Raw genomic sequence first — 13432 nt, 5'->3', positions numbered from 1 at the left:
CTTTTCCTTAGCATTTAGCTTGTTAGCTTGTCAATATGGTTGTTTTCTTCTCAATTTTATAGCCTTTTTTCGATGTCCAAAAAAAACCCCAAATTTTTCATAACCTCATAAAATTCAGATAACTATATGAATATTTGAACCAACTATTATTTAAGTGAAACTTTATTTTGTTTAGTTATGTGCATCTAAAATATACTTACTATAAAGAGTATTTCACGTGTGTGTTTTTTCCTGATTAATTTTGTAGAGGCAATCAGGCATGTTGGTACACACCTTTAATCCTAGATCTCTGGTGGCAGAGGCAGATATATCTCTGTGATTTAGGACCAGCATGGTCTACACAGTGAGCTCCAAGACAGCCAAGTCTACACAATGAGATGCTGTCTCAAAAACAAGATACTGTGCTCATTATTTTATATAGTATTTTATACAGACAAAATAATTGGATTAAAATTTCTAAGAACTTTCAAACCTCATAAGATTAATCACTTTACTGAGTTATGGTTCAGACAGTAGAATAAAAACAGGATGACCAGCTTCTGGTACCTTCAGTACCACTAGACATATTAGCTACATATTGCTGTGTAAAATAAATTAACATAGACATGAGTTAACATACATTTATAATTTCACATATTCTGTCCATCAAAATTTTAATGTTATTAACCTATATTCCCTTCTTCAGTGTCTCACTAGAGTATAGGCAGCATATTTGCTGATGCATTCTTATGACTAGGTACAACTAGAGAATATTCCACTTCTAAGATACTTTAAATTATTGGAGAATTAATTTCAGAATATTTCTTTTAATTGTTTTCAACTAGAAGCCTCCACAGGCTTTTGTGCTTTGTGACTTCATATATCAGACTTTCAGAAGATGATATTTTTCTCAGAATACAGTTTGTTAATGGGAGTTTTACAGTGTAATGGCAGAGTGGCATCCTAACAGAATTGTTATTGCCTATTGAATAATAACATACCATATGTCAATCTCCAACACAAAATATCAGAAATATTTGCACAGGGATATGGACAGTTAGAAGAAAAAGCATGAAACATTGATTTACATTACAATTTTTAGTTATACTATTTGTTGTATTGTCAAATTCTTTTGATAACTAAAATAAGAGAAAAAATAGACAACAATATTAAATGCTACTTGCCAAAACATTTGATAATGTAGAAATTTCATTACTCTAAAATGAATCAGAAATTGCCTAGAAATATTTCTGTGCTTCATTGAAATTAACTGGGCAAGAAAATTATTCCAAAAGAAAACTTTGTTTATAACACTCATGAGATTGATATAAGGAACTAGATTGCCATGCCTGAGTTGAATATATGCCCTACCATTTAACAGTTTGTGAATTCAGTTGTCCATAAACTCGCTGAGTCTGTGTCTTTGTACATAACATATGTATACTGTTCTTAAGTATTTAAACCTTCAGGCATTTCTTTCTATTTTCAAGATGCTCTAAGTGTTATAATAATTATAATATAAATTTAGTTCTTTTAATTTTTACAATAAACTAGTGAAATAGTTATTTTGAAATATGTTGCCTTAGGATATGGAGAATATTAAATTTGAGGATTAAATTAGTTAATTTAAGTAAATGTCATAGAACACTCTCTGACACATAAAAAGCACTGAGTAAGTTTTAGCCATGATCATTATTAAGAATAATATTGTGTTCAGTGCTGTGGGTGGTATAAAGAATAAAATATAATATCCATCCCCAAATTTTAGAGAAAAAATAACTTACAAGAAAACAATGAAATTAGGATCATTGTTATTTTACTTGTCAAATGTAATGTGTCTTATTCAAAAAACTTATCTTAAAATATTCAATCACAAATTGTTTTATAAAACATCTATTTTTAATTTAATATGTGTTTAATATATGTTACATGCCTATGTGAATTTTGCTATATTTCAAAACCTGAGACCACTGAATTCTAAAATACACTTCTCTTCCAACAATGTAGTGTATATAAAATATGTCTCAAAAGGAGTAATGAAATGAAATGATACAGAATGTAAAGTTTGGGATGGAAAGATGGCTAAGCAGAAAAAATGTACTTGCAGAAAATCCTAAAAAGTTGAATTCCAACGCCAGAACCCACATGGTAGAGGAACTTATATATGTCCAAAAATTGTCCTGATTCCGCATGCAATGGGGCATGTGTTGCCTCCCACATATACAAATAATTATTTTTTGAAAACAAAACAAAAACTTCTAAGTATCATGCAAATGTGTCATTCTATTGCCTACATTTTAAAAAAAACAAGCAAACAGAAAACCTTAGTACATTTTTTTTCCTCTTTGAATTTATTTTTTTATCATTATTGTTTATTTTTACTTTTTTATTAAAAATTCCACCTCCTCCCCTCCTCCCACTTCCCCTCCCCTCCTCTCCACCCACTCTCCCTCCTGCTCCTTCTCCAGGCCAAAGAGCAGTCAGGGTTCCCCACCCTATGGAAAGTCCAAGGTCCTCCCCGCTCCCTCAAGGTCCAGGAAGGTGAGCACCCAAATAGACAAGGCTCCCACAAGACCCATCCATGCAGTAGAATCAAAGCCCAGCACCATTGTCCTTGGCTTCTCAGTCAGCCCTCTTTGACAGCCACATTCAGAGAGTCCGGTTTGTTCAACCTTAGTACAATTTAAAAATATCTCAGACCACTGAGGTAGCTCAGCAGGTAAAGGTGGCTAACTGACTAACTCCCATGTTCCAGAGAATGAAGTGGTGTTTCTACACGAATAAATTCGCTAATTAAAAAGTGAGCAAAGAAGAACATATTGAATCAGAGAAGCTTCCTCCTGTGGCAGATGGGAAACAAATATAGAGATCCATAGCCAGACATTACACAGAGAATGAGAGACCTTGGAACTCTCAGCCTTAAACAGGATATCTCCATTAAATTCCTCTCCTCTCAAGTCAGTAGATGTAGAAAAAAATGTAAGAACCAGAGGTTCAGAAGTGATAGAGTACACCAAGAAAACAAGCCCTTTCAAATGGTGAACTCATAGAAACTGAAGCAGCAAGCATAGGACCTGTCTCCCTCCCTCCCTCCCTCTCTCTCTCTCTCTCTCTCTCTCTCTCTCTCTCTCTCTCTCTCTCTCTCTCTCTCTGTGTGTGTGTGTGTGTGTATATATATATATATATATATATATATATATATATATATATATATATACACAATCTTCCACTTTTCCCGAGTATAGACACACATGGGTTTATGATTCTTGGGCCTTCTCTTGGACAATTTTCATTCTATTGGTTTATCTTTTCCAACTTTGATGAAAGGTTTTTTGTTTTATCTTAGTATATTTTATTTGGCACTTTTTTAATGATTAATTGAAATCCTAGCCTCATGTCATTTATACATGCTGTGTGAGAGAAAATCAGATTTCTTCAATAAAATGTTACTGGATATGCATATCAACCACTCCAAGGCAGGCCTGTTTCAGAGTAGGTGACCAGCATATAATGAACTCCAAAGGATTACTTTGTGTTTGTGTGCTTCTGTTTGGTTACAATTTGGTGGGGGGTTTTGTCTGTTTGTTTTTGGCTTTGGTTTCCTTTGTCTTCTTGTTTTGTTTTCTTTTGGGTAGTGTTTTACATAGTTTCCTTGTTTTTTTTTTCTTCTGTTGTTAAATTGTGGTTTTTGTTTGTATTGTGTTTGTTTTGAGAAACAAATTAAGGTTGGGTGGGTAGGGATGGGGAGAGAATCTAAAAAGACTTAAGGGAGGTGAAGCATATGATCAAATTACATTTAAATTTAAAATTGTTTTGAATAATTAAACTATAACAAAAAACATGATTGTCATCTTAACTATGAATAACTATTAGAGAACAGGTAGGTTATACATCTACATAGTTCCAGTAACTATAGCAAAAAACACTGCTTAATATACAAGGAAAAGATGGCTCACATTAATATATCCAAATATAAACTACAGTTAGGTATGATGGCACACACCTTTAAGCCCAGCACTTAGAAAACAGAGGCAGGTGAATCTCTGTAAGTTTGAGGCCAGCCTGGTCTACAGAGTGAGTTTCAGGACAGCCAGGGCTACACAGAGAGACTGTCTCAAAAAAAAAACAACAATAACAAACAGAATATCATCTACTATTGGTGTGTAGAAATTCAGAAAAACAAGATCAATTGAAATATGTGCTGTTGGAGCATGGTTTCAAGCAAGACATTGACAGGCTTTCTTTACCCCACCCAAAGAGAAAAAGCCAGTTCTCTGTGGTGTTTTCTGCACTGTAATACTATGACTCCCATGTCTAACTGTACAAACTAGAAAACTCACAGTGTTTTCTGATCACTTCTGATCACCAAGAATAAGTGAAGGAACTCTAGTTTGTTAGGTACAATCTCTGGAGATGATTTAAATTCCCACGAGATTCTCCTACTCTCGCGAGACCCTGTTTGTTCTGGCACTGTGAGCATCACACAGGCACCCTTTGTCTAAATGGGCGGGGCTAGTACTGGCATCACATCCGCTTAGCAAGGGATGAGTGGGGTGGGCGGTGATATTAGAGTGGGACTCTGAGGGAATAACCCTCTTAACCATGCAGGATCCTGATGGGAACAAGAGTTGTAGGGTGGGTGGTGAAGAAGAGGAGGGTGGCCAGCATACATCTGAAAACCCTGATGAGCAAGCTAGCCCACAGATTTCTGCAGCTGAGAATGACCATGGGAACTCCCCTCATGAAAATCACCCACAAGATTCTGGTAGCCAGGCGATCCAAGGCAACCTCCACTCAAGGAGCCCTGTAGAAGCAAGAGTTGTGGCAGAACAAGCAGCTGTAGTTCCTCGGGACGAGCAGGCACCAATTATCCCAGGACCCAGTGGAGATGCTGCAACAACAGCTGGAAGTCGACTCCTGGAGTTGTATCCTTTAGGGAGAGTACACTGACAATGGCTATGGCAACATATGTAGGCCAGAACTCAAAAAATGCTTGGGGAGGAGACATAGTTTGGGAAGGTTTATGGCCGACTAGGAAGGGACCAGAAGGATGTACTGTGGACAGTCAGTCCTGAGCAGAGTCAATATTGAGGCAGAACAGGGAATCATGTATGTGTAAGAAGACTATAGGGTATCGAAAACCAGAACTACTGAAGAAGTGTCTGTGAGTTGCCTTGGGTGTCATTTCAGAGCATGCTTAAGTAAACCTCAGAGGTATATTCAAGCCCAGTGCCTAAAGAGATTCGATAGTGAGTAATTCCTTAACCATATCTCCTTCCAGTTCTGTAACAGTGCCATTCAGGACTGCCGTGGAGGCAAACATGGCCTGCAGATCCCTGGCCTCAAATGTGCAGCAACAGCAATTGATGGTTCAGCAGGAGTTCACCGTGAATGACAGTACTCTTATTGTGTCAGTTCTCCAAGAGTTTGGAGTGGGAGGGGCCTTAGATTGGGAGGCAATGTGTATTCTAGGAGTTCTATAATGGAGACTTGGATGGATTAGACATAAGCAGAAGACATTGTATGGTGACACTGTAGAGATTCCTTCTTTTTTCCCCTGATGGTGTCACTCATTTACTTTTAGGAGGTGGACCACTGAAGATCCTGTTCTCTTCCGAACATCCATCAATGCCTTCCTTGACCAGCTTTCCTTGGTGATGAGGAATATCCCACAGCCAGTGTTTATGGCTGTTTTCAAACAAGGAAGAGTTAGAAATAATGAATCCTAGTGTGATTTCATCCACAAGACATGGCAAGGGCATTTTAAAATTTGTGTAACTGTCCCTTTGCCTTCATATTCACTGTTTTGAGCCTATCACACTGTATCAGTCAGTGTTAATGAAGGAGTGAATATTAAAATGATGGATAATGAAGAAAATAATATTGAGTTGCTGTTTTTATTTTGAGTTATGGCAGGAATATCCAGGTTTTACTCCCATGTCCTTTGGTTAGAGAAGAAATTTCTGAGATTCTAATGTTCTAGTACTCCAAGGTAATTGACAGTTTTGGAAATGGGAGAAATAATAATTTTAATTTTTACTATTATGTATGTGTGTGCACACATGGGAATTTAAGTGTGCACATGTTTCTACACGTGTGAAATGTCACCCAAATGGGGTTCAGAGCATAACTTTTGGGAGTTTTTCCTATTTGGGTTCTTATTAGTAAACTTAAGTTATCAGACTTGGGCATCAAGTGCTATCATCACATGAGCCATTTTTGTAGCCTTGAAGTAAACTTTTAAGGTATGAATAAATATATGCTAGAGAACTCAACTAGCATGGAAGAGGCTCTTGGTTTAGTCTAGAGCAATGTAAATGAAGAAAAAGATAAAATTAATTATATTATTGAAATTTCATAATCCTGTAGTTAAGATAAAGGAATGTCTTGGTTCTATAGTTGTATTAATATATTAACTGTGTAGTGGAAACTTATTTGTTTTTTGGATTAGTGTTATTTTTGTTCCTGAAATATTTTTTAACAAATCAGCTTTCCGCATTGGAATTAATTCTTTGAGGAAAAAAATGTTTAAAAAAAATCACAATATAATCATGAAAAAGGGAAGGTGTTCCAGATTTTATCCTAGTGTAAGCAATGTATACTTCCTTAAGCTGGATTCTCAGAGATAGAATTACTGAGTTACATAAAAACACTTTGTTTTTGTAAATTTCTTCATATAAACTATAAAAGAACTTTAGCATATACCTTTTCATACAAGTTTTGCTTCATCCTTACTGACAAAATTAAAACCTTTCTATGAGAACCCAGCAACACAGAATCGCCAATATAAGAGGTTTTGTTAACTGCCTGTCATCACTTCAGTTTACTCTCTAAGAAAGGTTGGGTATATTGCTGTGTTTAGGATATGGTGACTATTTTGCTGTTTTAAGACATGGTTACTAGCTCTGTGAAAATAGATTGTGCTCTGGAGTCTCGCTCAGTTCTTCAAACTTTTTCTTTCTTTTATGCTGTTCTGTTTTTCAAGACAGATTTTTGGTATAGCCTTGGCAATCCCGGAACTGTCTATGTAGACCTATGTAAGTTCCCTTAAATAGACTGGCCTCTGCTTCCCAAGTGCTAGGGGAAAAGATGTGTGCCATCATTGCCTGGGTTTAAAGTGTTTTCTTGTTTCAGCCAACTTTCCCATCTAGGAAAATCTCTTTCAGTAAAGTCATTATTATTTCATTCATTCTATTCTCATCCAAATACCTTTTCTTAAGTTTTTTGCCTTCATTCCCACTTTTATTTTGTCAGTCCTTTTATCTATTCTTAATACTCTTGGGTTGGAAGTTAAAGATAATGCCTTTCAAATTGCCTTTACTGCTTCCTCGTCAATAATGATGCTTTTTGCATGAGTGAAGATACAGACACAAGCTTTCCTCCTGCTCAGAGACTAGGCATTTACCCATGATCCTTTGGGGATCGATCATGTGTGGAATGGTCCATTACTGGGTTCGAGTAGATCCCTTAAACACTGGCCTCAACAGTGTTTTGCTGGAGCCTGAAACAGATCCCTCTGTGAGATCCGGCATTCTGTCCCTTTATAACACTACCCTTTCCATGTCACAGACTGCAATTGCTCTTTAATATGAGGGAGAGAACTAGAATAGGGGCTGTGACATAGGCAATCAGGAACTACAGATTTTAAAGGCCTTTAAAGGAGAGTTAAGGGCACTGAGTTTTACAGCAGAGCAGATTAATTAATTGCCATGCTATTCAAGGGTTGTTTTCTACTACTCTAGTTGGCAAGCCGAAGTGGATTAGTGGGCTAGGAGTCAAGATTTATAGAATTCTGTAGATGATGAAGAAGTTAGTGATTAAAGTTGTGGTTAAGGATACAGAGCAGGCAGTGAGTGCTCTGCTAACAAAAAAGGCACAGAGTAGGTGGTATTGAAGGTGGGGGTTTGTGGCCCCATCTTCCTGAAGGACCCAAAGTAAGACTCTGATTGAGGAGGGAGCATCTTATATTGTTGATCTCTACAACATTCTAATTTGGGATTAAGCCTAAAACATCTGAGTGGAGCCTCCTGGGATGATGGCTCACAATTAAGTACCCAGCATCTTATGAATTCTACCTTGGCTATCTGCTAGAGCCCAGGCTGATGATAAGCCCCAGATTCTGGAACAATTTGAGCTTCTTACTAGAGGATTTATGAGTAGGGAGAGACTGCAGGAATACTTTAAGACCTTATTCCTCTCTTGCAAAGGCTTTGCCTCATGTATATGCAATTCTATTCATAAAAGCCTTAGTTCTTCCAACATGCATTCCTGGTATCTATCCTATGCTCCTAACCTATGAGCTCTCAGACAAACTTTTCAGAGCATTTCAAACTACTTAAACAGAAATTACATGAAGAATAACAATAGTTATTGGGGACATAAAAGAGAAACACAGTGAGAATCCATGTGTCTTAGTGGCTTACAAGAATATACAAGGTTTTATGAGACTTTATTTTTTCATAAAGAGACCATTTAAAGCTAGTTTTAAAATTTCAAAAGCAAAAGAAAAAAATGGTTGACAAGTTATATGAGATATGAAAAGATAATTTCTTAAATGTCTTATGATTTTATACTTATATAGGACTCACAATATTTATTCCATGTTATCCAAAAGTATAATGGTAGTAGAAAAGTAATATGAATTATTATTAGTAGTAGTAATATTAGTATTACATTGTGAACAAATAATTTGAACACATACTAGTCAGATTTGGAGTATAGAAACTAATTATTAGAACTTATTGCAAATAAAAAACTGATTTTTATTTAATAAAGTTGATGATATTTTCTTGCCTTAAGATTTTAGTGACATAATATATGAAACAGAACTGAAATGCCAAACTCTGTGAGAGACACGGTAGAGTACCTGTTTTCATACTTGCATTTAGATTTGTAGGTGGAGCTTTAGTAACAATAAACACCTCATTCAATGCAATCTAAAGAGAAGTACTAGAGATCAATTTTATACATGCCCCCTTTCTTCTTTAATTCCAATAAATATTTTTCATTTTGATGGTAAGGCAATTGTAATCATGTTATATTATATACTTCCTTTTTTGGTATGAATAGTATCTAAACCCAAAACATCTTTGAAAATTTTAAGTAAGCAGAGTATTTATATAAGAAAAGTCAGGATTTATGTTTGTTTTAGCCACCATGTGAGCATGAAAAAAATTATCTTATTCTTTTAACCACCACATTTATTATTGAGAAAATTTAATGAATAAGTATTTTTCCAAGGTTTTTATGTAATTTCACAACATAATGAATTCAGAAATCTAAGTGGAGTTCCTAGCTAACTTTTAGGAGAAATGAGGTTATTGCATCTGAGGGATATAGTCTCTATTTCATTAATTTTGCTCTCTAGGGCTGACTTCTAGACTACATATGCTTAGGAGGCTTTTTGTCTTTAGGAGGTTTGCTGTGGGAGGCCCTTCTGTATATGTGTTGCTTTTATTGGTTAATGAATAAAGAAACTGGCTTGGTCTATAGCATAAGAGTTAGCGAGAAGCCACAGAGCTGCTGCTGATAGACACTATGGACATTATCTGGTAAGCCACAGCCACATGGCAATATACAGAATAATAGGATTGTTTAAATTACTATAAGAGTTAGTCAATAAGAAGCTAGAGCTAATGGGCAAGCAGTGATTTAATTAATATGGTTTCTCTGTGATTATCTCGGTTCTAAGCCTTATCTCGGTTCTAAGCTAGTCAGGTGGCCAGGAACCAAAAAGCAGCCTCCCAATACAGAGGCTCATTTAAGTGAATCAATAAGAGGAATCAAAATGTATTTCAGTTGTATCTCAGAATGAAATTTTGTGACTATTCTCCACATGTTTTAGAAGTAATTTTCACTCTTTGGTACTCAGTGTATCAACAGTGTCCTTAATCATATAATAATTGAAATGTGTCACCATTGATTATCATGACAATTTCAGAGCAATGACCTGGTGAATATCACACTTGCAATACTAATAGCTGTAAGATTTTGGTCGTTCTCAAAGCATTCGGCCATCAAATCCTCTCTTTCCACTAACATTTCCAAGCACAAACCCCTTTGAGCAGACTGTATTGTATTTCTCATTATGCTCTTCTATCTCAACTGAGTTGCAGCTTAGCCAACCCCAACCATTGAACTTCAGATTGTATATATGCAACCTGTGCTTTGAAGACCTTCAGAGACCAGAATAGATATGTAATTTTAGTCTACACAGAATCTCAAATCATAACATAATATAGCTTATCAGCAGAGTAGGTGCTATGGACTAGTTATCTTGAAGCAAACTTAGTTTTCAAATCGCTGTTAAAAGGGTTGCATGAGACTATTAAGACTTTTTGTATAAGAAAATCACTAACTCTAAACTGCATTCCAAGATGATTTGGGTCAATCACTGTTTGACCTTCTCGATTGTAGCATTGGTCTGCTGCCTATCAGCCTCTATACATAGTAAATTCAATTAGGGAACCTGGCCTGTTCCTTAAATGCCCCCACAGGACATGACCTAATTATAAACTCCAATCTTCATTAATATACCATACTCTCAACCCTTAATCTCCTGCCTAATTTAATTTTATTTGTCTACTCTTCTAGTCTGACCTGTGCAATACTAATTTTAAAAAGTTTTCTATTGGAGGTATTTTGCTTGAGACAAATGTCATCTAAGGTTTCTGACAACAGCTAGAAGACATGGTGACTGAACTATTATCTATTTCAAACTCATAAACATTCAACTTCTGGCCTTCAGGCCATTGTTTCTTTCCCTGACTCTTCTTTTTACGCCTCTTCCAGTAGAAAATTTCTGTTTATATTTTTGTTTGAAGTCATTTCTGACTTTCACAGAGAAACCACTTTTAAGTTAATTTCTTTACTCTCTCATTAGATCAAAATTCTTTAAAATTAAAGACATCAATTCATTATTTACTAAAATTAAACATTAGTAATATAGTAATTAATAATTTGCTTTTAATATAAAATTATCCTTAATTTAAAATGCTATACAGTAAATAAAGAGGTAAATCTAATAAATGCTCACATCTCATTGAAATTCCCATAAAAATACCCAAACCATGTGCATTTCATTATCAAAAGAAACCTGCAAGTTGTCTTCCTTTTCCACTAATATATTTCTGTGTCAATTGTCTATGGGCCATGTGCTAATTGTCAAACAATCTTAGACTATATTATTGTTTGTTCATCTTTAATTGTTCCATCACCTGTGTCCTAGACAATTCATTGACTCTGATGTATTATAAGTCATATTTGATTCAAAGCTCTGCTAGATTCCGCGACAGTCATCCCATCATAGGAATACCACATTCTAGCTACTCTGCACTCACAAACTATCAAAATCAGTTTCTTCAAACCTATCTCCCTCAAATGCATGGGTATTTTTACCCATCATTGTTGGGACTAATTGAGTCCTGGCCTTCAGCAGCTCTTCCCTGCTAGAGCCTTCTAAATGAAGTTACTAAAAGCTGTGCCTAGAGGATCAGAGGATGGGATTTTCACCTGTTGGCCATTGACTGTAGGGTATTTAATCCTCCATGTTGCTATCAAAGAAGGGCTTTTGTACCAGAGATTAGAGGTCCGTGTTTTGGTCTGTCTCTGCGTGTGTTTCCTCAACCTCCAGCCCCTTGCCCGAAGCTCACGAACTGGTTTCTAGGGCATAGAGCGCAAACAGGGGTCCGCAGTGCGCGGCACATCATTGTTTAGCACACCTAGCCTAATATCTGACCCAGGTAATCAGTAAAGGTTGATTAAATAGCTGAATCCCACCAGGGTTTTTGAAGGAAACTAAGCATTCATTCACTGCTTTAAATATGAGGATACTTTCCTTTTACTTCTGTGACAGCATTTTGAAGGGAGGAAGGACAATCAGAGGGATATAGTATCTTTAAGACCTTAGAATAATATCTGAAAAATCAGACCTATAAGTGCATGAAAGCCACTGTCCTCTTTAGTGATTTCCTTTGCAGCTGAAACTACATAAAGAAAATATTTGAAGATTGGAAGGAAGCTTTAATTACCTACTATATAAAGCTTCGCCACAGAGGTGGTACACGCTTTTAATTTCAGCACTTGGAAGTCAGAGACAGGCAGTTTTTTGTGAGTTTGAGGTCAGCCTGGTCTACAGAGCAAGTTCCAGGACAGGATACAAAGCTGCAGAGAAGCCCTGTCTCAAAAAATCAGAAAGAAAGAAGAGAGAGAGAGAGAGAGAGAGAGAGAGAGAGAGAGAGAGAGAGAGAGAGAGAGAGAGAGAAAGCTTTACATCCTAATTGAAGTGCTTTGGGGGTTACAATTTGAACATAAAACATCTTAGGGAACCAGACATAGTAGTGCATAGTAGTGCACTTCTGTAATCACACCCTTGGGAGGCAGAGATAGGAGGATCACTGTAACTTCAAAGACTAGCGTGGTCTACAAAATTGAGTTACAGAACAGCCAGAACAACATAGTAGAGATTACCTGCCTTGAAAAGAAACAGAAAAGGGAAAGGAGAGGGAGAGAGGGAGGGAGGGAGGGAGGGAGAAAGGAAGGGAAGGGAAGCAAAGCAAAGGGAAGCAAAGGGAAGGGGAAAGGAGAGGAGAGGAGAGGAAAAGAAGAGAGAAGAGAAGAGAAGAGAAGAGAAGAGAAGAGAAGAGAAGAGAAGAGAAGAGAAGAGAAGAGAAGAGAAGAGAAGAGAAGAGAAGAGAAGAGAAGAGAGAAAAGAAACTACTTTGGGGAACTCAAACAATGATACTGTTGTAGTGATAAGAACACAATTATGTAGGTAATTGTAAGAAATCACGAATGGAATGCTGAAGTGAGCAGCAAAAATCAGAAAGGAAGTAAAATAACACTATGTCAAAGTTTAGTGGTCTTACAAACACAGCAATACCTTAGAAAACACAGCAGAAAAGACTCATTGAATGAAAGAAACTCCAAAATTTACCTTAAAATAATAATCACAAAAAAGGTATGGCGGTGTTCTGGAGAAGAGTGTAAATATTGTCTAATACATTCATTCAGATCAATTTTAAGTCAGAAATGAAGCTAATATATCATATTAATATATGACATGCATATAAATGTAATGACTTCAACTCTTATTTACAGATGTTGTGAACTGCTTACAGAAGTCAGGATGACGGTAAAGTCTGAGCAACACAAAAGCCATTTTTTCATCTTCAAATCACACCTAAGAAAGTATAAAAGAGTAGATGAAAATAGAATTCAGTAAATGGATATTCAAATAACAAAATGTGTGGAACCCCCTAGTATAAATGTGTTCAATTGGCATTGGGATTTGCAGTGAGGGAGTTTTGGCCTTTGTTGAAGTTGAAAGGAATGACAAGCAAGGAATGACACAAAACAGGAGAGGTAGGAGCAAAGTTTTCAAATTGCAGCGACTGTTGTGCTGTATATATCTGAGGCACTGCCTCAGAATATAAGTTTCAATCATCCTTTGATA

General features: G+C 36.3%; 1 protein-coding gene across 1 annotated transcript; it reads left to right on the top strand.

Moving 5' to 3' along the window:
* The first annotated feature begins 4520 nt into the window (after positions 1–4520).
* On the top strand, positions 4521–5847 carry LOC146889259 (uncharacterized). The gene is made up of 3 exons (XM_085684648.1): positions 4521–4904; positions 5261–5389; positions 5564–5847. The coding sequence occupies exons 1-3, from the start codon at positions 4582–4584 to the stop codon at positions 5706–5708; spliced, it is 597 nt and encodes a 198-aa protein (XP_085540774.1). The 5' UTR covers positions 4521–4581; the 3' UTR covers positions 5709–5847.
* Positions 5848–13432: the final 7585 nt, after the last annotated feature.

Source organism: Myodes glareolus, chromosome X (genome assembly GCF_982192425.1).
Source record: "Myodes glareolus chromosome X, mMyoGla1.1, whole genome shotgun sequence".
Lineage (NCBI taxonomy): Eukaryota > Metazoa > Chordata > Mammalia > Rodentia > Cricetidae > Myodes > Myodes glareolus.
This window is presented reverse-complemented; position numbering and strand designations above follow the sequence as displayed.

Coding starts and splice junctions, on each gene's coding strand:
- LOC146889259 (XM_085684648.1), top strand. CDS start 4,582: ATGCAGGATCCTGATGGGAACAAGAGTTGTAGGGTGGGTGGTGAAGAA. Junction 4,905..5,260: donor GGAAGTCGACTCCTGGAGTT/GTATCCTTTAGG, acceptor ATCTCCTTCCAG/TTCTGTAACAGTGCCATTCA. Junction 5,390..5,563: donor AATGACAGTACTCTTATTGT/GTCAGTTCTCCA, acceptor ATTTACTTTTAG/GAGGTGGACCACTGAAGATC.